The sequence below is a fragment of the Xenopus tropicalis genome, chromosome 5 (genome assembly GCF_000004195.4).
Source record: "Xenopus tropicalis strain Nigerian chromosome 5, UCB_Xtro_10.0, whole genome shotgun sequence".
In the NCBI taxonomy this organism is placed as follows: Eukaryota; Metazoa; Chordata; class Amphibia; order Anura; family Pipidae; genus Xenopus; species Xenopus tropicalis.
This window is the reverse complement of record NC_030681.2, coordinates 33,752,636-33,775,687: the sequence shown is the minus strand read 5'-3', so window position 1 is coordinate 33,775,687 and position 23,052 is coordinate 33,752,636. Positions and strand designations below refer to the sequence as shown.

At 40.8% G+C, this 23,052-nt stretch overlaps 2 protein-coding genes across 3 annotated transcripts in view; one reads left to right on the top strand and one right to left on the bottom strand.

Moving 5' to 3' along the window:
- Positions 1-287: 287 nt before the first annotated feature.
- LOC100489859 (J domain-containing protein DDB_G0295729) lies at positions 288-11,794 on the bottom strand. 2 transcript variants are annotated; one of them, XM_031902434.1, is made up of 8 exons: positions 11,655-11,794; positions 10,212-10,591; positions 8,693-8,824; positions 7,845-8,003; positions 6,527-6,642; positions 4,673-4,778; positions 3,137-3,265; positions 288-1,230 (listed from the first exon to the last, which is right to left on the bottom strand). In XM_031902434.1, exons 2-8 carry the CDS (start codon positions 10,461-10,463, stop codon positions 1,180-1,182), a joined length of 945 nt encoding a protein of 314 aa, XP_031758294.1. In that variant the 5' UTR covers positions 10,464-10,591; positions 11,655-11,794; the 3' UTR covers positions 288-1,179. The 2 variants fall into 2 exon arrangements, with proteins under 2 accessions (XP_031758294.1, XP_017949642.2); XM_018094153.2 differs by having other exon boundaries at positions 11,699-11,788.
- A 30-nt stretch (positions 11,795-11,824) lies between these two features.
- kiaa1841 (uncharacterized protein KIAA1841 homolog) overlaps positions 11,825-23,052 on the top strand; it is a 28,646-nt gene continuing 17,418 nt past the window's right edge. Inside the window, exons 1-5 of the mRNA XM_002939504.4 lie at positions 11,825-12,035; positions 15,711-15,878; positions 17,359-17,545; positions 21,621-21,711; positions 22,535-22,773. Coding sequence (XP_002939550.1) covers positions 15,729-15,878; positions 17,359-17,545; positions 21,621-21,711; positions 22,535-22,773 — 667 coding nt within the window. The 5' untranslated portion in view covers positions 11,825-12,035; positions 15,711-15,728. The remainder of the gene's footprint in view (positions 12,036-15,710; positions 15,879-17,358; positions 17,546-21,620; positions 21,712-22,534; positions 22,774-23,052) is intronic.

The window sequence follows — 23,052 nt, the reverse complement described above, 5'->3', positions numbered from 1 at the left end:
GTTAGCACCTATGACTGCAGTTTCCTGAATACCATTATATTGTTCTACTGACATTTAAAGGAGAACTAAAGCTTAACTAAAGAAGTAAGCTAGAAATGTTGCACATTATGTTTTGGCTTCTGTACCAGCCCAGAGCAAACACAGCCCTTTAGCAGGGAAGATCTGTGCCCCAAAGATGCCCCAAGAGCCCCCATCTTCTTTTCTGCTGATTCACTGCACATGCTCTGTGCTGCTGTCACTTACTGAGCTTAGGGACCGACACACAATATACTGTATATACAAAATAAAACTAAAATAAAACAAAAATGTGACAACCCCTAAGCTTAACTTCTCAACAGCTGCTCAGAGCTTGCTGAGCATGTGAGCGTCACAGACACCTTCCAGGATGGGGAGCCCCAGTGACATGTTTGAAGTCCTGGATCATTGATTCTATTGAGATGCTGACATTTATGCAGGAGCAGTACATTCCGTATCTAAAATATGACATTTTTGGCCATATTCAGTTTTAGGGTTTAGTTCTCCTTTAAGGTTAGAGCTGCATGTAGGACTAAACAGGGAATGGCTGGCACTGCAATACTGCATGCTACAGTCTACTCCTGTGAGTATTCTTAAGGGGTTATGTAATAAAAGGCATTACATTTGTCCAGGAGCAGTAACTCGTAGCAAATAATCAACATATTATTGGTTGCTATGGGTCACTGCTCCTGGGCAAACTTTGTTACATATGGGGGTAAGTACTATATATAACTATAGTCTGTTAGTTCTGTTAATAGTTAAAACTGCAGAGCTAAGAAGTTCTATGAGTTCACTTCTTACTGTGTCTAAATCTAATGTTGGGATGTCCCACTCCTACCATGTCAATTGCTGGGCAGGCTGATCCCCCTCCTGCCCTCTTCATTCTCCCTGACTGGGTGTTTCTATCATGCAATCTTTAGTGCACACATAGCACACAGGCTATGTCATTTCTAGTGGGATTGTGTAATTTCCATGAGGGGAGGTATATAACAAAGCACTTATCATTAAATAGGAGCAGAGGAAGTTAGAAGTGATCTGATCAGAGTAACTTCAACATATAGCTTAGTTATCAATCACAGTTCAAAAAAAAAAGAAAAAATTTCAAACTAAAGTTTAAAGATGAAGACATCCGGTTGGCTGGCCGAGTGGAGGTAGGCAGAATGGTTACTTCACGTTGCTGCTGCTCTTCAATATGAGTATATTCTGTAACTTTTCCTTTGAGAAGAAAATAAGGCAGTTTATAGGTAAAGTCAATGCAGTTTAATGAAAAATATCAATACACTGAGCCATTTTTAGTTAATCAATGTTATCATTGTAGCGTTATGGGTGAATCTGTACAGCAAGGGTTAACCTGCACATTTTGCACCAATTTAGTGGTCAGCCTGCATTTCTGAGTACTTCTCCACAGCCCAGCTGTAAGCACAACCCCTTAACTTGGATGGATTCTTTTCTCTAGCTAGCCTTGGTTACTACTACAATGGCTTTGAAGATAGAGCCGCCTCATTGGCTGGAACGCCTATACTCGTACGTTCTTATGTTGTATGCTCCCCAAAGTCTATGAAAACCCAGTGCTGTCTTTGTTCTGTTGTTTTGACTCCTGACTTTGCTCAGATCCCATGTACATGTCAAATAAACCTTACCTTTTTACCTCAAATGACCTTTGGTATCTGAATTTCCATAACAGGAGTAAACCGTAATGTTTTTTAAAACCCCTCTATGTATATTTTTAGTGTAGTCTTAAATTTCACATATAACAATAGCATAAAGATTGGGTTTTTTTTAAGGATGAGTAAGCCACCTTTCATAAAAGCCCCTAAAAGGACTCAGTTCAGCCCCCAAGAATAACATACCTCTCTCCAAGCACTCAGTTTCATGCAGATTCTTTATCTGCCCCCTTTTCTTTGCTGAACTCTCCTTTCCTCTCTGCTTTGTACATGGTCAAAGAGGTGTCTACTGCGCATGCCTGATTTCTATTGATGCAGAGGCAGTAAGCCTCATGGAGCTTCATACTAGGCTAGGAAGTAGCTGAGAGAGCTGAAGGTGAGCTGGTTGTGATACAGAATCTACATGAGTGTAGGGAGACAGGTATGGTATACTGATGGCTGTGAAGGGTCATTGTAGAGATAGAAAAAAGGTTTACTTATTCTTTAAGCTAAAACAGAAGGAAAAGGGAGCTGATCTCCCGGTGAAAGGCCATCAGGTGACCAGGGCCATACTTACCATTTAGGCACTTAAGGTCTGTGCCTAGAGAGGAGCTGCCTCCAGTGCCTATATGAAAAATAAAAATGTATATATATATGTATATGTATGTATATAATATATCACCTGTTTTCAGGATATAGTGTTATCCTGAAAATGGGTGATATAACTGTGCAGGACTTTAGCAAAATACTTACAGGAAACCTTATCCGTCACGACTGAAACTGTTCCCGAGAGCCGTTGGGATTCAGTTTGGGATTACACTCGGGAACAGTTTTCACTTGTTTTCAGGATAACACTACAGTATTTCACCTACGAGTGTTACTAATGTTTCACTCTTGTGGTTACTTTGTTACTTAGAATGTTCCTATCTTATTTATTTATTTTTCATCAACGAGCAGCCGCACTCAAATCCGCAAAAGGGCCCGCACTCCAATTTGCAGCGAATCCAGTACAGATGCACTAAATAAAAACTACTTGATTCACTGCAAACTGGAGTTCGGGTTTTTTTGAAGCTTTTTGTATGCCATTTACACACACACACACACACTGTTGAAAGCTTAGGGGCACATGCTTTAGGACTTTAACCTGGGTGCAAATGAGAAATATAATACAAAATTGGAAAAATGCTGATGTACACCAGGAATGTATACAAAAATATACTATTTATTAGATCAATGTTTCGGTCCTCACTTGGGATCTTTATCAAGATACAATTATAATAAAAAATATATTAGTAATATAAAGTAAAATATCTGTACCTTTTCTGAAATGATCAAGTTACTCTTTCTACAGAATAAATCTAGTGTTTTAGTTTGCACTATTGTGGCTAATATATTGGCAATAAACTGCCTCAGTAGCTTTCCTTCTACTTTAAGGGCAGCTTCATGCAGTTAAGTGCTGTTACACTGTTATTACATATTTGCTCTGTGAGTTGCTTTTGAAACCTCCGGCACACTGATTGCAGTTCCTCGATGGTCCTATTTTTCAGTTTTAGCTGTAACTTAGTATCCTCCAAAGCCAATTTCCATTTAATGCACTGTTCACATTCCTTGGAGAGAATCAGACAATTCCATAATTCTGAGTACTTTCTAAAATGTAAATAAAGTTTATTTCTTTTCTACTGCACATGCCCCCTCCCCTTCCCCCCCAGGGCTGGTAGCATGAAGGGGTGTGACAGAAAGGGAAATATTATATTAAACTGTATTGTTATAAATAGCCTCCTTTTGTGTCTCCTTCCTTACTTCTCTTTGGCAATATTTTATGTCAGTTAGAGTGGAAGCTATATACTCATATAAACAAGACAAGCCTTTACAATACTTTTGTACCCTTGAGGCTTATGGCATATGGAGAACTTTTCAGTTTTCAACCTCTACAGTAAATGAGACCAACTAGGAAAACTGGGAAGATGCGCCGTCCTCCTGGACAAGTTGGAGAAGGGAATTTGCTCATGCCTTGAGGAACCCTTTGAGCTTTTTGTCAGTTGGACGCTTAAATGCAGAACTGGTGGGTACCGGAAGGTTTGTGGCCTTAGACAACCTAAATACTGGAGCGCCTACCACTGGGGGAGTGCTCTGTATATCAGTAAACTCTTTGGGAAAGGGATAATGTAAAGCATTTAGTAACCTGGAATTTTTTCTCTGGTGTCTGCTACTCATCCAGGATTAATGCTTGTAATTGCTTATGAGCCAGAAATATGGCAGAAGCCTTATGTTGATTTCTAAAGAAGCTCTTCCATTTGCCCTGGTCAGAATTTGCATTTTCAGTTTGCAGAACCTCTAATACTGCCCGTATAAGATGGTCAACATTGGAGGGGGAATACACTAAAATATCACTTCAATCAGAGTCTGATTGAGCAAAGGAAAATACTTCCCCATTACAGGCCTTATCCTGGCTACTGAAGGGTAAGCACTGAAGGGGGTTGCCTACCTCCCCTAGTGAATAAGTCCCCCTACCTTCAGTCATGTTGGTGGATGAGCCTGTTTATTTTGTACAATGTAGAAACCATCCTGAGCGAAGGAGGGGGCAGAGGGAGAGAGAGCGCCGCTTTGAAGGGTGAAGTTACTGAGTACCTGGAGTCGCCTCTTCCATCTGTTGCGCACTCTGGAAGCTGGGTTGACACACACGTGATGGCATTGCACAGGCAAGGGACTGGTTCTGGTTTCACCCCTGTTGTCAGTGCTAACTACCTACTGACGATGCCCTAGTTCAGTCCCAGCCTCCTGAACAAACAACAGCAACTGAATGTTGCGGGTGGAGCAAAGGGAGAGGAAAGTCAGCAATTCTGACATCACTGCATCCAGCTTATGTATAAAAAAAACTGTAGTAATGCACACTTACCCTATAGGGAAGTGGTACATTATATTTACATTTTTTTGGTGTTAATGGTGCCTTAAGAAATTGCAAAAATTATACCTAAATTTGTTTATTAACAAATATGTTACAGTGAGTTCCTAACCTTCGCTGAAGTGTTTTCTCTTTTTAACTGCAAGTGAAGTGACCTAACTTCTTCTGCCAGCCGATTAACTTCCTTCTGATACTCGTCCATCTGTTGTTTATGTTCCCTGTATGATGTTGTAATGGGAAACATATGAAAAGCTCTCACTTCAAATACAAACAAAATAATTGCTATCCGTTTGGGCAATATACATGAAAATAGTTGCTAAGCATCTCTTTTTTCAGCCACACTTGTACAGGGACACAATAGGAGGACTATGGGAGAGCAACAGGAAAGCTGTGGTGAGCCGACCTTAAACAATGGCAGATTAGGCAAGATTAAAACTACAAGGTGATTCAGAAAAACACCTGCATAGGTGTCAGGAAGGGTGCAAACGTGGGAAATTAAAGGGAAATTAATATATATATTTGTATTATTAGCCTTTATTTATATAGTGCAGACATATTCAGCAGTGATTTACAGAGATTATACATCATTTGCATGAGTCCCTGCCCCAGCTGAGTTTACACCATATTGTCCCTATCACATTCACACACTAAGATCAAATTTCACAGGAGTCAGTTACCCTGCCTGTACATTTTTTTGGAGTGTGGGAAGAAACCGGAGTGCCCGGCAGAAACTTACACAGAAACAGGGAGAACTGGGGCCAGTGGTACTGGGGCTCATTTATCAACACTGGTTAGTGATGGTTTTTTTACAGCCAGCTATATGTAGAATAATGAATGCAGCAATTTGCTTGGTTGTCACAGGTTAATGCCTATAGCCAAATTTTCCTAGTGTTGATAAATGAACCCCACAAGCTCCTTGCAGTGCCCTGGCTGAAATCAAACCTATCCATACATTTCGTTTTGGTGTTAAAAGGGAAGCTCTGAAAAATGAGTATAAAGAAATAGACTGCTCAAGAGAGTGGGAAGAAAAAGCCCAATTAAGCATCACATATTAAGTAGATATCTAGGAAATGCTAGATTTTTCAGTTACATGAACCACATTGTAAATATATTTCAAATGCAACAATCTAGTAATTTACAACAGCTTTTCCAAAGGAGAATGTTATACTTAAATTCTTAAAGGAACAGTAACCGCTAACAATTAAAGTGTAACAAAGTATTTAAAACATAATGTACTGTTGCCCTGCACTGGTAAAAGTTGTGTGTTTGCTTCATAAACTCAAATTGAAAGAAAGAGAAAAGGCACAGGTTACAAAACAGGTTACAAAACACATAACAAGCTCTGTAGATTACCATTGTATATTATAGAGCTTACCTGTTACTATATCTGCTGCGTAACCTGTGCCTTTTCGCCTTTATTCCAGCTTGAATGACTGCCCCAATGGCTACACAGCAGCTTATTTATATAAACTATAGTGATGTTTTTGAAGCAAACACACAACTTTTATCAGTGTAGGGCAACTGTACATTATATTTTAAATTGCTTTAAAGTTTTTTTGTGTTACTGTTCCTTTAAATGCCTTCTATATTTCGGTGCAAAACTCAAGGAAATTTCACTCACTTATAGTAGTTTTAGTGATTTATTAAAGCAAGAATAGTCAGTTTTAACTGTTTATTTAAAGTAAGACAATTATTCACAGAGGTATACAAAATTTGAATGGATTTGTATGAATAACATAGCAACCTCACTTGTTTGTGGATACAGTATACAGAGGAGAGGTATTTCATTTATACAAAGGATGTTCAACCTGTGGCTTTTCAAGTTTATGGTGAACCAGCATTACCAGCAAGTACAAAAGGGACTAGTAATTACACTCTGGGCAACTATGGCTACATCTTGTTGGAAGGTGTTTTGAACATAACTGTAACCAAAACATAATATTTGTAAAAGAAATTTGGCACCTACCATGAATTTTCTTTGAAGAGTTCTGAAATCTGCTGTTTCAGTTTTTTTATTTTTTCATCCCTGCTGCTGATTTCTAACTGGCTTTGTTTCTGCAGTAAAGTCACTCTCTCCTCATACTAAATGAGACAAAGAAGACAAATAATATTTCATTAATTAGTATAGAACACAAACTTGACAGTACTAATGTCTCATTTATCATAGATATGACATGCAAAACCTTCACAAGGCTAAGAAAACTGAGCAAACTAAAGCCACATTCTATTTCCTGATTCCATTGAGCACAGAAGCCTCTGTATAATAGGCTGACATGGGTTTGTTAAGTTACAGACAACTTTTCAGTGAGCCATATCTATTGCCAGTGTTGAAAAAGGGGGGTATACTGTTCCTTTGAGCAGGGCCATATTTATATGATGTCACGCGCGCACTGCATTTACTGTGATGTCTCCTAATGTTTTGACTCCCACAGCTGCCCACCTAGCAATCTTGGGCACTGAATTAAACTGTGGAAGGTATTTATTACCGCATATGGGGGTCTATTTCAACTAGATTGATTGTTTATTTTGAACTATTGTGAGTATTGTACAAAAAGACTCCATTACTGTTTCCATAGTAGGCATTGTTCTATATAGAGTGGTAAAATGCCCCTGTAAGGTAATTTAGCAGGGGCCTCTAAGGAACGTACAGCGGCTTCTAGTATGAGTGCCCAGTTGTCTAACCGTGAGACTGTCCACCAGTATGCATATGCCAGCTGACTGGCAAGAAAATACCTTTCAATATTGGACAGGGCCAGCCCACTGCCTGTTAGTGGGGGTTGTAGTGTCTGGAGGGCCAATCTACATTCTCCTGACCATATGAAACCCCTTATAATGGAGTCTAGTGCCTTAAAGAAAGTTTTAAGAGGTGTCATAGGCGCATTGTGGAACACATAGAGAAACTTTGGTAGGAAAAACTTTTTTAAAACTGAGTAAGGACAGGGGAGATGTATAATTGCTCATGTAATGTCAGGTCCTAATGGATTTGTATCCCTAGGTACCTAAATTCAGATACAACCTTACACTGTGTACAATAGTGCAGGGGCTATTTTGTAAAAGATCGTCTATGGAGAAATAAGAGACTTATCATAGTGAACTTTAAGACCAGAATATTTGCCAAAGTTTATCAGTAATTGAATCAATGCTTGAAAAGAATTCTGTGGGTCAGCCAGTTATAAAAGCATGTCATCCGAAAATAATGACACTTTCTCTTTCAAGTCCTTTCAAGCATTTATATTCACAAATATGTCCCTTTAATTGCTAAGGGTATGATGGATGGCACCAACCTGATTTTGCAATTCCAGGGCTACTTTCTCATAATGCAGAGTCTTCTCTTTTAGCAGTTGCTGCTTCTCTTGCACCAAGCTCTGGCTTTCCTCCAGCTGATGCCTTGTTAGTGCATGGCTGTTTCTTTCAGCTTCTAAGTCTTTAGTATAATAAAGTGTCTGCAAACGAAATATTACTATTAATACTATGAGATGTTGTCAAAAAGGTTTCAGTCATTCAGTAGGGTATCAATAGAAGAAGCATACGAGGCTCAAAGTTTGAGGGGGGGTAAGTAAGGACATGGAAAGAACATTTATCATACATTGCTTTCTTTCCCCCTGTACCATGAGTGGAACAAATGCTATATATATATATATATATATATATATATATATATATATATATATACACACACACAAATGTTATAGGTTGTTCACATGGCCCCATAAACATTTATCATTCTCCTATACAAGAAGTTAATGACCAGAGTAATTTTGACAATAGTTGGAAGAAATGAATAAGAAAAACCCATTCCAGCCAGGAATGCACATTATATTGACTTAATACAAGCTTAAAGTATATTGCTATATGGGGACAAACAATCCCTGTTTTGCTTAAAGGGGGAGGGCATTGCTTGGTAGCTTAATGCTGATTATGGGTAATGGGTGAGTGCAGAGGACTTCTTGTTTTAGAGGCCCTGTGAGTGCAGATTTATTTGCTGTTCCATAGTACTATATTCTGGCACCCAGGCAATTAGGTTCTTTTAAACAGAGTTTTAATATTCTACACCCTCATATGTCCATGTTTTGCCATGCACTAATAAAATATACTCTGCAAACTACCGCAGCAGTTTAGTACAGTTTTTCACCTTTTCTTCAATGACTTTCCTTAGATTTAATATGGTAACTTCCTTTTCCTTGAGGGTCGCAGTGAGTAAAAGGTTCTCCTTCAGCAAAGCTTCATTTTGAGAGAGAAACATATTTCCTTCACTAAAAGATACCTAAAGGGATAAATAGAATTAAGTTCATGATATGACACTTTGGGGCAGATCTACTCCTTCCTCTTTTTATTTATTTGAAAATTCAAATAAACTCTTTTCCAGAAATGTCTTACATTTCTGAACTGAAAAAGTCAGCGCAGCAAAAGTCACAGAAAAGTAGTAAAAAGTCCACATTTTTTTACTTGAAAACTTTTTCAAATTGTTGTGAATTGTCAGATTTTTAGGTGTTTTGACCTATAGTAAATCTCAAAAAACTTGCAGCTTTTTTTCTGCAAATTTTAGTGCTAAAAATAGGCCCCCTTTGTGTAAGATGGCAGATCTTTAAGCAACTTATACTATGCAGGGAAGACTAACACTCCATCTGCCTGGCATTGTTATTACTCGAAATGATTTCAGGTTGTACAAAAAGGTTCTACCTGACCCTTTGAAGGCAGATTTTTCAGACATTTTTGTGTACAACTTCACTTTTACAGTGCAACATTTGTGTGAGCCACCCTTAGCTCATAGCCAGGGTAATGGTTCTGGCACCTGGGGCAATTCCAAGCATCACTTAAAATCACCCATATGTAATAAAAGGCACTAAGTTTGCTCAGGAGTAGTAACTCATGGCAACCAATAAGATGTTTGTTTTTAAACAGGTGACCAGTAAATGTGACCTGCTGATTAGTTGCTATGGGTTACTGCTCCTGGGCAAACTTAATAAGCATTTATTTCAAATACTGCATAATTCTTTCTCTCAGTCAGACATTGTCTTGCAAATTGCAACCAGTCTGTTTTTTGTTTTTTATAACTTGCTTTTACTATACCACCTCTCTATATAATGAAATTGAAATTGTGGTCTTCAAGTCAAGGTTAGTTCTGATGCTCAATGTCTCTTTGTTCTTTGTACAGAATCCTATGTATTAGTTGGGACATTTCTCGAAGATAATACAACTGTCATACTTTGCACACTTAAATACCTTTAAATGATCACACACTTAAATACTGTTAAATGATTTGCTAACCCTGCATTGCATTACACTACACGCTTGCATCAATCCATGGTCTTTATTATTAGTGTCTCTATGTGAATGTGTCAAATAAGATGTTTTCTATTTTACCACAAGATGTCACTGTATCCACCTTCACAGATTAGATGCCAGCTAGATAGTAGATAGATGGACATTAACATAGGCTACTGCTATTAGCACTGAAAAAATGCTTTTCTAAATAGAGTGATGCTAAAGTTAGCAGTGCTATATATTATTTGTAAAGTTATAAATGTTTGCCATGCATTGCAATTTACAAGGTTAGGGATATAAAATACTTGAACAATTGTATGTGTATCACATGGCACCGTCACGCAGAGCATTTGTTTTTCCCCATGCCCAGACAGAGCGACTCTTACCTGCACTGATCTGCTTATAACAGACTTCACAATCCTGTCAGGTCTGGCATAAGTTTTTGCTGGTTTGGCAGCCATCCCAACGCTAGCCAGTTTTGCATCTGGAGCTCCTAAACCAACTCCAGCAATGGCTGGGAGATCCGACCTGCCAGGCCTGTTTGTATGGAATGAGTGAATACCCAAACTTTTTGTGGGTTCTACTTGTGCCATGGAGTTGCCATCTGTTCTTGAGTTTTTCCTCAGCCTGCCCGCCATTTCTTTCAAATTTGAGGACAAGTTCTGTCAGTGGTTCACGTGCCCTTTACATTGCTTTAATCCAACAGCTCAGCACCGCAGGCATTTGTTCTTGGAATAGTGAGCCATTACAGTTCGGTGGCCATTTCCTGAAAAATAAACAAATGTGCATTTTTCAGAGGCACAAAAAGTGTCTGTTTACTTTGACTTTTCTTTTTCTGTTTTAGCATTAAAACAAATGTATTTCCAGACAGCTTTGTGCTTTTCTGCCTTTTGGTGTTTGTGTTTAGATCCCGTTCTACAACTTAGTTTCATAGATACATCAGTATAAAGTTTAAAAGACAAGGAAAGGGTTAATCATTGGGGGCCAGCAATTTGTTTAGGCGCCCCCAATGATTCTAATATCTTACTTCAGACTCAAATCTTGCCCACCCAGGCTGGTACTCTACTGAGCATCTCAAAAAAGGCATTTGAAGTACAGAGGCCCAAACAGCCCCCCAGCAGCCCACTAAATAGTGACTGTGGCATCACAGGGGGATGGAGTTGCCTTACAACAGAACCTCCCAGTGGTTCAACCTTTATTTCTCCTTTAAAGTGATGTGCAATGGGAATAATACACTGGTAATTACAAACAAGTCAACTCACACAATTTTTTTAGGAGTCACCCTGCACCCCCCTGCCATTTGCACCAGCAGTTTAACCCCTGCCGTTCAAGGCCCAATTCAATCTAAGCCCGGACCAGTTCTGAATCTATTATTAGATATAATATACCTGGCCGAGTAAAGTTATCCAAATCCTAATGGTCCCAAAAAAATGTGTAAAAAGTGATACCATTTTCATATCTACATAACATTACAGTACAATCATTGTAACTTTTTACAAGTTTCACTCAAGTAATACTCAATGAGGCTGTGTGAGCCAGCAGCAGGCACTACTGCCCTGAGGCCCCTCCCACTCACACCATGTGGCTGCACTTGGGGGGGGCATACCAGAAACTACTGAGGGGGGAGAGGAGGCAGGTACTACATCACAGACATGAGCACTATGAATAACTCACCATTTTATACAATGGAATATCTGTGAATTTGTACTTGTTTCAGCAATGACTTGTTCTTCCCAGGGGGTCCCTGTCAGGCTGGGGTCCCAAAGAGATGCCCTCCCTGTCCCACTTGTGACACCTATGCCCCACACTTAATGATTAGCATTTATTACTTGTTATCACTAGAGGTACCGTGACAGCTCAAACAGCACCGAACCTGCGATTCCAGCGGCTTAGAAGCTGCAGACACCTCCGCCTTCCCTGTTACTAGGCAACAGAAGGACGCTGACCCGCCCATTGCCCGCTGCAGTGCGGCAGAGCAACCAGGCACGGTGCAACCAAGCTTCCTGGGACTTGGCCTGCCAGCCCGTGGTCAGTCTTAGCGAAAAGGGGCTTTTCCTGCATTCTTATTGGATCCCAGGGCCGGGTTTGCTCACACCCATTGGCTAGGTGTCACAGAGGGGCCGTGCCGGCGAAGTGTGCGGCGCTATCCCCGGCTCCTTGGATCTGGTACGGGGTGTGTTTGCTGGAGGAGCTGAGGGGCGATACTGCAGGTAATGATAACTGGGCGGCAGGGACGTGCAATGGTTCTGGGCTGCTGTGTGTGCAGAGGAGCGTACTGTGGGATCAGCTGGGGGTCTGCTAGGGATTATTGGGAATTGTAGTACAATAGGAGCAGTTTGCAGTGTGTAGGTCCCGGCATTACTAGATCTGTGCCTGACACACAAGCCTAGAACAATGCCTGTCACTGAGTGAGCCTCTCGGTACAGCGCTAGCATAGAAGGCTGCAGGTATATAGCACTCTGGGCTGATTCTTTCTCCTTACAGGGTACAGTAGTGTAAGGGTGGGATCATCTGGAGCATTGGTTACATTGGTTCTGGGCTGCACTGATTGCTCACTAATTACATTCGAATTAAATACAGTCAGTTATTCCCTATAGCTGGTTTATCTGAAAGTCTCCCTGATTTTGCATGTGACCTGATAAACTTACATTTTCCTAGGGCTCTCCAAGTCTCACACCCACAACTGCATTTGCTGGGTGTCCAACAGGTCTAATAGTGACCACTGCCCTGGTGGGGTACTACACACAGATTAACCCCTCAGCAGTTGCTACAGGGAGGAAGAGCTTAGTCAAGTTCATTAATCTACTGTATTAACCTCTTGACTGTGCAGGCAATGCAGCAGCACTTATAGTAGCTGTGATAATAGCACAGCAGTGGAAATGGTAGTATGGACGATAATAAGAAGGGGCTGTGGGATAGTAGGTATAGTAGGGAGAGCTGGTGCCTATAGCAGCAGTGGGGGGATAATAGCCTCTGGGAAGGGACTGGGGCTGTGGGATAGCAGGTATAGTAGGGAGAGCTGGTGCCTATAGTAGCAATGGGATAATAGCCTCTGGGAAGGGACTGTGGCTGTGGGATAGCAGGTATAGTAGGGAGAGATGGTGCCTATAGCAGCAGTGGGGGGATAATAGCCTCTGGGAAGGGATTGTGGCTGTGGGATAGCAGGTATAGTAGGGAGAGATGGTGCCTATAGCAGCAGTGGGGGGATAATAGCCTCTGGGAAGGGATTGTGGCTGTGGGATAGCAGGTATAGTAGGGAGAGATGGTGCCTATAGTAGCAGTGGGGGGATAATAGCCTCTGGGAAGGGACTGTGGCTGTGGGATAGCAGGTATAGTAGGGAGAGATGGTGCCTATAGTAGCAGTGGGATAATAGCCTCTGGGAAGGGACTGTGGCTGTGGGATAGCAGGTATAGTAGGGAGAGATGGTGCCTATAGTAGCAGTGGGGGGATAATAGCCTCTGGGAAGGGATTGTGGCTGTGGGATAGCAGGTATAGTAGGGAGAGATGGTGTCTATAGTAGCAGTGGGATAATAGCCTCTGGGAAGGGACTGTGGCTGTGGGATAGCAGGTATAGTAGGGAGAGATGGTGCCTATAGTAGCAGTGGGGGGATAATAGCCTCTGGGAAGGGATTGTGGCTGTGGGATAGCAGGTATAGTAGGGAGAGATGGTGTCTATAGTAGCAGTGGGATAATAGCCTCTGGGAAGGGACTGTGGCTGTGGGATAGCAGGTATAGTAGGGAGAGATGGTGCCTATAGTAGCAGTGGGGGGATAATAGCCTCTGGGAAGGGACTGTGGCTGTGGGATAGCAGGTATAGTAGGGAGAGATGGTGCCTATAGTAGCAGTGGGATAATAGCCTCTGGGAAGGGACAGGGGCTGTGCGATAGCAGGTATAGTAGGGAGAGATGGTGCCTAGAGTAGCAGTGGGGGATAATAGCCTCTGGGAAGGGACTGTGGCTGTGGGATAGCAGGTATAGTAGGGAGAGATGGTGCTTATAGTATCAGTGGGATAATAGCCTCTGGGAATGGACTGTGGCTGTGGGATAGCAGGTATAGTAGGGAGAGATGGTGCCTATAGTAGCAGTGGGAGGATAATAGCCTCTGGAAAGGGACTGTGGCTGTGGGATAGCAGGTATAGTAGGGAGAGATGGTGCCTATAGTAGCAGTGGGAGGATAATAGCCTCTGGGAAGGGACTGTGGCTGTGGGATAGCAGGTATAGTAGGGAGAGATGGTGTCTATAGTAGCAGTGGGGGGGGGGGGGGATAATAGCCTCTGGGAAGGGACTGGGGCTGTGGGATAGCAGGTATAGTAGGGAGAGATGGTGCCTATAGTAGCAGTGGGAGGATAATAGCCTCTGGGAAGGGACTGTGGCTGTGGGATAGCAGGTATAGTAGGGAGAGATGGTGCCTGTAGTAGCAGTGGGGGGATAATAGCCTCTGGGAAGGGACTGGGGCTGTGGGATAGCAGGTATAGTAGGGAGAGATGGTGCCTATAGTAGCAGTGGGGGGGGGGGGGGGGATAATAGCCTCTGGGAAGGGATTGTGGCTGTGGAATAGCCACAGTGAGCGAAGTTGCTCACATTAGGCTTCATGAACTTAGGGGTGTTATGCCGCCTAGCCATGCTTCTACTTCGCTCACATACGGAGCACTGGAGTCTAGGCAGGCTGGAGATTTTTACGCATCCTTTTCCCAGTGCTCCATGTGGGAGACAAATGTATGTGCTTCTGCATGATCCTGGGAAGGAAGGGAGTGAGAGGGGCCAGCCTCTGAGTGCCCATTGGACAAATTCAGCGCTGGCTGCTCCCCAGAATACACGTAGTAATATGTTATCACTGGCAAGATTACAAACCCATTAACCACAAACTGTTTTTGCCTAATAAAGCAATATGCCATTATAAGCATCTTCTGAATTAGTTAACTAAAACTTTTCAGTCGTTTGAAGAGCTTGCACGGCCCTGGTAAGTCTTTTAGCACACGTCTGCCTATTGTTCATGTTACTGGCAAGTGTACCTGCAAAGAAGGGAACTCTATTTACCTAAGCTTCTCCATTTGTATTGAAGTCCCTGTGGAAACACAAAAGGTTAAGATGGGCTGTCATATCCAGCACTCAGCAGCCCTTCCCATGCCTGCATGCCTGTCGCTGCATTATTTATCAGCACCAATTACAGTGAAACTGCTAGTGCCCTTTTCCTCATCTCAGACTTGGAGAGGTAGAGCTGGTATGATGTGGCATTACTCTCCTTGGCACCACCCATTCTGTAGTCAATCCAGCCTGCTGCAAGCCTGCCTCTCTGCACTGAGATTGCTGTGCTCTTGCCTGCTTATTATAAAGGCACTGGGTGTCCTTGTCCATTTGCAATTGTTTTACCTTCCATACTGCATGTTTCATTTAGTCCAGGTAACAACTGGTCATCCTTGATCCCTAATAAACTGGAAACCAAAGCGTTAAACATAGAAGGCGTGTGTCTATATATATATATATATATATATATATATATATATATATATATATATATATATATATATATATATATATAAATATATATATAATAGAAAGAGTGCCGCACACATAGGGACTTGATACAAAAGAAAAAGTGGTTTTATTGAAAAAATTCCAACGTTTCGAGCACAATCTGTGCTCTTCCTCAGGGACAAACCACATATATATATATATATATCTCACCGAAAGTACTGCGCACTGCATAATGGAGTGCGCAGTACTTTTGGTGAGAGATATCTAATACAACTATATGCAGCACCCACCCATATGAGTAAGAGTTTTGATGTTTAAAGGGAGTGCGGACAATTTGATATACTATATATATATATATATATTGAATTATTTATGTATTCCCCTAACTCAGGTTTGTTTGATTCCTTTAGTTTGGTTTCGCAGAGAAGATGAGTCGCAGATATTCTGAAAATAATAACTTTCCCTATGACAATAACCAGATGGTTTTAGACATGATCCTTTGTTCCCTTGTGGGTGTCCCGCAGCCCGTCAGTTGGGACAGTGTTGCAAGACTGGTTCCAGGATACACGCCAAAAGAGGTAACTGGGATATTTATCTGATAACTTTCTTGAATTATTACTTGCCAAGCTACCTTAATTTAGATAGAAACTATATTCACAGAAGGGTATCCCAAAATGGATAATGTTAGTGGCAGCCAGGTAGGTGAGAGACACCTCATACTGTGGTAGAGAGACAGCTTATGTTAGATTGGAGATGCTATTCTTGATAGGGGTGAAGAAACAGTACTTAGTACGGTCCAGAGAGACAGCTCCTTCTTGAATGTTGGTACTGGTTTGGAGAGGCAACTCTTATTAGAGACAGCTTGTAATAGGCCTTCTCATGCTGAAAGTGCAGAGATAGCTTGGGTAGAAAAACACTGCTGAAATAAATGTGCTACTTGTGCCAACTTACCTTTAATAAACACTTATAAAGGTGTCTGCATATTTAGATTTGAAAGTTTGCTGGCTAGAATAAGGGCGTTCCATGTGCAAAATTACACTGCTCTTACTATTCATGTTGCAAATTCATCAGATAAGAAGGCAGTATGGCAGATTCCACTTTAACTACAAACAGTGAATGCTTTGTACATACAAAAAGCTGTAAAATCTTAATGTAGTGTAAGTTGTAGTCCCTGCAGTCATAGAAAATATCTTTATACATACCCATCAGTGTAATAATATCTGCTCTATAACAATGGATTTGTTATTATTCAGTAAACTGAGTGCCTGCTAGGTGTATATTCTTCCATAATCCAGTAATTCCCTACAGAGAGATGAGACTTTATTAAATAGACATATTTAGTCTTGTTAGTAAGGTAAATTACTTGGTTATACATTTCTAAATGTTCGCTACTGTTTTTGCCTTTATTTGACATTACATTTATTTGACTGCATTATCCAATTGCACCCCATTTATAGCACAGCTCTAGACCTTTCTGTTCCTAGAGGAGTTTGTACTGGGGCGACTCATGTAGAGCTGACATCTCTTGCTGTGCTAATTGCATGTTATACACCCAATGCACGTCATATGAGTCAAGATCACCAGCTGCACTGAACTTCGTTATTATAGTAATTAATAAGAAACATTACTGTGATACGTTAAGGGGATGCAAAGCACTAGTATAAAAACGCAATTCCATGTTCCCTTTCGCTTATAGAATCATCACTCTAATGGATTGATTATTCAGGGAAGTTTCAGTTTTGTGACTGTTCCCCCATATAAGTTACAACTACATCCAGAACTGTCTTTAGAGGGGTACAGAATGCCAATAGTAACAACAGTAGCCACTCTGTGTTGGCTCACTGTACCGATTTGGCATATGGGATTTTATAAAATGGATTTCTGTATTTTGCCATCATTACCTTTGGCCTTTGAAGATAGACAGTGTTTGTAGTGGCCTGGCAGGATCTATACTGGCAATGACTTCTGCATTAATATCACATTTTCCTTGTGTAGTGGCATATGCACAATAGTAAAATCAGTAGGATCAATGTCGTCATCTTTGTGTATTGTGAATAGTGTGCCAAACGGTTTGAAGAGCTGAAGAGCAGTGGGACGTCTCCTGTTGATAATCAGTATAATCCTTTAATGGCAACTGGTGGGATTCCTTTAGAAAGCTTGGCCACATATATCAAGTCCTCCCTTCTAGATCCTGTGGATGACCAGGAAGATGTGACAGTGGGCCAAGGCACTATATCTATAACAGGTACTTTAAGAGTAATATTGTCAACAGACCTGTGTACTAACAACAGATCATGCATTGCTGTATGGGTTTTCATGTGATTATCTTTCCAAAAGCTTGACTGTGTCCTAGGCCAGCTAAATTACTTTAATGGGGAGGGTGGAGAAAGGTGAAGCTAGAGGCCTGCAGCCATGGGTTAATCATGTGCATTTCTGCAGTATATGGCACAGATCCTGTGCCCCAGCAGTGCACAATGCAGTCCCACAGTTTCCCCTTTTCTGCACATATCCCCAGCAATACATAGCGCAGGTATGGGATCCGGAAACCCATTATCAAGAAAGTTCTAAATTACAAGAAGGTTGTCTCCCATAAAATATATTATACGCAAATACTTATACTTTTTAAGAATGATTTCCTTTTTTTCTCTGTAATAATAAAACAGTACCTGTACTTGATCCCAACTAAGGTATAATTAATCCTTATTGGAGCTAAAACAATCCTATTGCGTTTAATTAATGTTTCAACTATTTTTAGGTATACTTAAGACTGATATCTCACACAGATTAGTTGCCTGTGATAGATGTCTGCTACTGCGGGCGACTAATATCTCCTAAATGCCTTTCCACCTCCAACAAAGGGAATCGCTGGTGGCAAGGCCTACATTTCGATTTGGTTTTCAAAAGTCATGCAAAGTTAATTCCTGCAGGCAACTTCATGCAACTTTGGAAAACCGAATCGATATGTAGGCCTTGCCAACAGCGCATCTCTTTGTTGAAGGTGAAAAGGTATTTAGAAGAGATCAGTTGGCGTCTAATCTCTGCATGGGACATCAGCCTTAGGTATGCCGATCCAAATTACAGAAAGATCCCTTATCTAGAAGATCACAGGTCCCAAGCATTCTGGATTTAAGGTCCCATACCTGTACTGTGTCTTGCTAGAGTATGTCAGACACATACTGTAGGATCACAATGAAAGGACCCAACTGCTTCTTGATAATCATTAAAAAAAGAAGCTTAGAAGAAGCTGTTGCAGGCATATCTGAATAAAGGTTTTTCATTTTCATGTTAAGACCATAGAAAAAAAACATTCCCTTTGGTCTTTTGTTGCATTTTGTTTGACTTGTAAATTACATCGTTGTTATACACAGACATGAACAACATGTCATCTCAATATCATTTAGTGTAAAGTGTAAAATGGGGTAACTTACCCCATTACAGTAAGTTATAGCAGCTGGATGGTTGCTTTCATTCTTCTGAAGGAAAAAGGCAAGAAATTGATCAGTGCATCAGCAACCCCCCTATAATGGACCTTTTGGCTAATGCCATATATTTTAGGATATGTCTGTGTCTGCTAAATATATTTATTGGAAATATGATTAGCAGGAAGTCTGGATAACAGGCACGGCAGACATTGCGGCACTTCCACTTGTATTGCCGGATACCAGAAATCCAAAACCCTTGAAGTTGCATGGGTGATTAGAGGAAAAGGCCTTTAACTGCTGTTTGTTGTGAAAAATTATACAAATGATATTTTCTGACCTTATGTACACTGAGAGGCCATGTTCCAGGCTGACTGTACTTAGCAGCAATCAGCCTTTAAACCAAGTGTTGTTTATGTGACGTGAGTCAGTGTGGCCTTAATTGCCTGCAAATAGTCCCTGATGTCAGACTCATGAGCTGAACGAACAACCATTTAAGTGACAGCAGATTAAACTAGATGTGATTCTTTCCACTGTTCCCCTCGTTAGCATTAAATTCTGTTCTCTCTGCTTCTGCAAATTAGGACTCACTGCAATTTCCCTTTGCATCTTACCCATTTACTCAGAATCTGGTGATTAACGGCCTAAGACAGATGCAAAATGATTAACTTAATAAATGTTCCCCAGAGTGGGGTTGTAAATTTGGATTGGGATTTTTTTTGTTTTAAGATGGTCCTGGTTGCTGTGCAGGCCAGTTAGAGCCTAAGAAATTTGGCTAGATAAATAGCTACAGTGGTGTGAAAAACTATTTGCCCCCTTCCTGATTTCTTATTCTTTTGCATGTTTGTCACACAAAATGTTTCTGATCATCAAACACATTTAACTATTAGTCAAAGATAACACAAGTAAACACAAAATGCAGTTTTTAAATGAGGGTTTTTATTATTTAGGGAGAAAAAAAATCCAAACCTACATGGCCCTCTGTGAAAAAGTAATTGCCCCCGAACCTAATAACTGGTTGGGCCACCCTTAGCAGCAATAACTGCAATCAAGCGTTTGCGATAACTTGCAACGAGTCTTTTACAGCGCTCTGGAGGAATTTTGGCCAACTCATCTTTGCAGAATTGTTGTAATTCAGCTTTATTTGAGGGTTTTCTAGCATGAACCGCCTTTTTAAGGTCATGCCACAACATCTCAATAGGATTCAGGTCAGGACTTTGACTAGGCCACTCCAAAGTCTTCATTTTGTTTTTCTTCAGCCATTCAGAGGTGGATTTGCTGGTGTGTTTTGGGTCATTGTCCTGCTGCAGCACCCAAGATCGCTTCAGCTTGAGTTGACGAACAGATGGCCGGACATTCTCCTTCAGGATTTTTTGGTAGACAGTAGAATTCATGGTTCCATCTATCACAGCAAGCCTTCCAGGTCCTGAAGCAGCAAAACAACCCCAGACCATCACACTACCACCACCATATTTTACTGTTGGTATGATGTTCTTTTTCTGAAATGCTGTGTTACTTTTACGCCAGATGTAACAGGACACGCACCTTCCAAAAAGTTCAACTTTTGTCTCGTCGGTCCACAAGGTATTTTCTCAAAAGTCTTGGCAATCATTGAGATGTTTTTTAGCAAAATTGAGACGAGCCATAATGTTCTTTTTGCTTAAAAGTGGTTTGCGCCTTGGAAATCTGCCATGCAGGCCGTTTTTGCCCAGTCTCTTTCTTATGGTGGAGTCGTGAACACTGACCTTAATTGAGGCAAGTGAGGCCTGCAGTTCTTTAGATGTTGTCCTGGGGTCTTTTGTGGCCTCTGGGATGAGTTGTCTCTGCGCTCTTGGGGTAATTTTGGTCAGCCGGCCACTCCTGGGAAGGTTCACCACTGTTCCATGTTTTTGCCATTTGTGGATAATGGCTCTCACTGTGGTTCGCTGGAGTCCCAAAGCTTTAGAAATGGCTTTATAACCTTTACCAGACTGATAGATCTCAATTACTTTTGTTCTCATTTGTTCCTGAATTTCTTTGGATCTTGGCATGATGTCTAGCTTTTGAGGTGCTTTTGGTCTACTTCTCTGTGTCAGGTAGCTCCTATTTAAGTGATTTCTTGATTGAAACAGGTGTGGCAGTAATCAGGCCTGGGGGTGACTACAGAAATTGATATTGAAATTGAAAATTGAAATTGATAAACCACAGTTAAGTTATTTTTTAACAAGGGGGGCAATCACTTTTTCACACAGGGCCATGTAGATTTGGAGTTTTTTTTCTCCCTTAATAACGTAAACCTTCATTTAAAAACTGCATTTTGTGTTCAATTATGTTATCTTTGACTAATAGTTAACGGTTTTTGATGAGCAGAAACATTTAAGTGTGACAAACATGCAAAAGAATAAGAAATCAGGAAGGGGGCAAATAGTTTTTCACACCACTGTATATTGCACTGATTCAAGTTGGGGGTTGTTAAGGTTGCCTCTTTTGACTTGCTGCCAGCTGATTACTTACCAAATGCTCTAGTGGGCGGCATTGGCAGGCACAGTTTTCCCGAACAGCGAAACTGAATTAGCTGACTGTCCCAACAGCCATATATCTAATCTGGGCAGTGATCCATTGCAACCATCAAAATGTTGAATTTATTTTAGTTTAGGCATAAAATAAAGGATTTGTAGAATAGAAAATAATGGAAGGTAAAGCATGAGAATGACTGGTCCACCATTTTATGTTTTATCTCTAATTAAAAATATATTCTAATACTAGCAGATCACTCCGTGATCATCTGTACCTGTCTACTCTGCTGTGATGCTTTGGTTAAAGACACAGTAGCAAAAAAGAAATACTCGGCTTTGCAAATTTAGTGTGTTTGGTTTATGCATGCTTAATGTAAATAATATTGGAACCTTGTCTGCTTTTAAGGGAGGCCTGGTGCCACCACAGCACGGAAGGGTTCTGAGAGTGAAAGATGTTCGTCGTCACTGAATGGAGACTGCACTGCAGGAAGCCAAGGGTAGGACAAGGGACTTTTACTGATTAAGGGCATCATTAGATGTATATGTGATTTTCATTAATATACACATTATCTGACCATTACAACAGAACCTTTTAATTAAAATAGACAGTTTAAGTGACCCTAAACTGTAGCATCATGGCACCAGCAGGCAGATGGTGCTAAACTACCTGTAAGCCATGTTAATGCTTCCCTTATAACTGCTCCTGAAAAGAGTTATCCGAGAAGAGAATCAAATGACCCAGCAATAAAGCCCTAGCAGGCGGCGGAGTCCCATCCATTTGACTGATATGGAGACTGACAGAACTGTCACAATGCTTGGCTTGCTAATAATTATAGCAATATAAGTGTTATGGGGAAATTGCTCCTGGAATCTGCCTGTATTCTTTTCTTCTGGATCTTAAATAATGCAGTTGTAGCTAAAAGACTTTCAGTGAAACCTGCCTGTTGTCCTTCAGTTAGAGTCATCCAGATTATTTCCATTCTCAAACCATTACTGTTGTTACCCATCTTTTTAGGATAATGTGGAGAAGAAGAGCAATAAACACTATTAGGTGGCAGGTGATTGGGTGCCTCCAGCAGAATATAAGGAGCACAGGGCTTTAAGTTGCACTATAACAAATGTCTTTTAATAAAAAAAATAGGAGTGAAAAAGGGAGCAGTAATTTTCTTATTAACATATAAATAGTCATGTTGGACCAGTAAAATAATTTATTGCTTTTTAGTAAATTGGATAGAGGCCACTTTTACGTATATAAAGAAAGCATTTATTAAGATTTTTTTTAAAAAAGAGCACAGCATTGATATTCCATCTCCTTTTAAGGCCTAACATGGTGATCCACGTGTGCGATGAAGCCAAAAACCTGAAGGAGGACTTTGTTTGCCCACGAGACCTCCTGGTTTCGGAGATGAAGTACTTTGCTGAATACTTGTCCACAGATGCTCAGCGCTGGGAGGAAGTAGATATATCTGTTCATTGTGATGTTCACATCTTTGATTGGCTGATGAGATACGTTAAACGCAGCGCTCCAGAAAATGAGAATCAAGAGGCCCCAAAGTTAGGTAATAAAAAAACCATTAGGCAAATTTTGAAATTCTGTGCAATGCAAAAATGGGAAAGTTATGGTCACTTCTGTGGCTTGGTTCCATGCTGGAACATGGAGCATCATCCTTGGGTAAAGCATATTGATTTAATTTGCTTGTGGCGCCTAATGTTTTGGCATTTGGAATTTGCATTTTTTGTTCCTTTTAAAGGGGATCTGTAACCAAAATAGCAATTGAATATGAACTCAGGGTGCTTCTCTGAGCACTTTTGCCATTTATATCATTTTCTATTTTAAA

Bases quoted from the DNA above. Each gene is read 5' to 3' on its own strand.
- LOC100489859 (XM_031902434.1), bottom strand. From the start codon at position 10,463: ATGGCGGGCAGGCTGAGGAAAAACTCAAGAACAGATGGCAACTCCATG. The intron at 8,004-8,692 runs GTGAAAAACTGT...TTTCGTTTGCAG, and splicing joins GGAAAGTCATTGAAGAAAAG to ACACTTTATTATACTAAAGA. The intron at 6,643-7,844 runs GTTGGTGCCATC...TGTCTCATTTAG, and splicing joins CCCTGGAATTGCAAAATCAG to TATGAGGAGAGAGTGACTTT.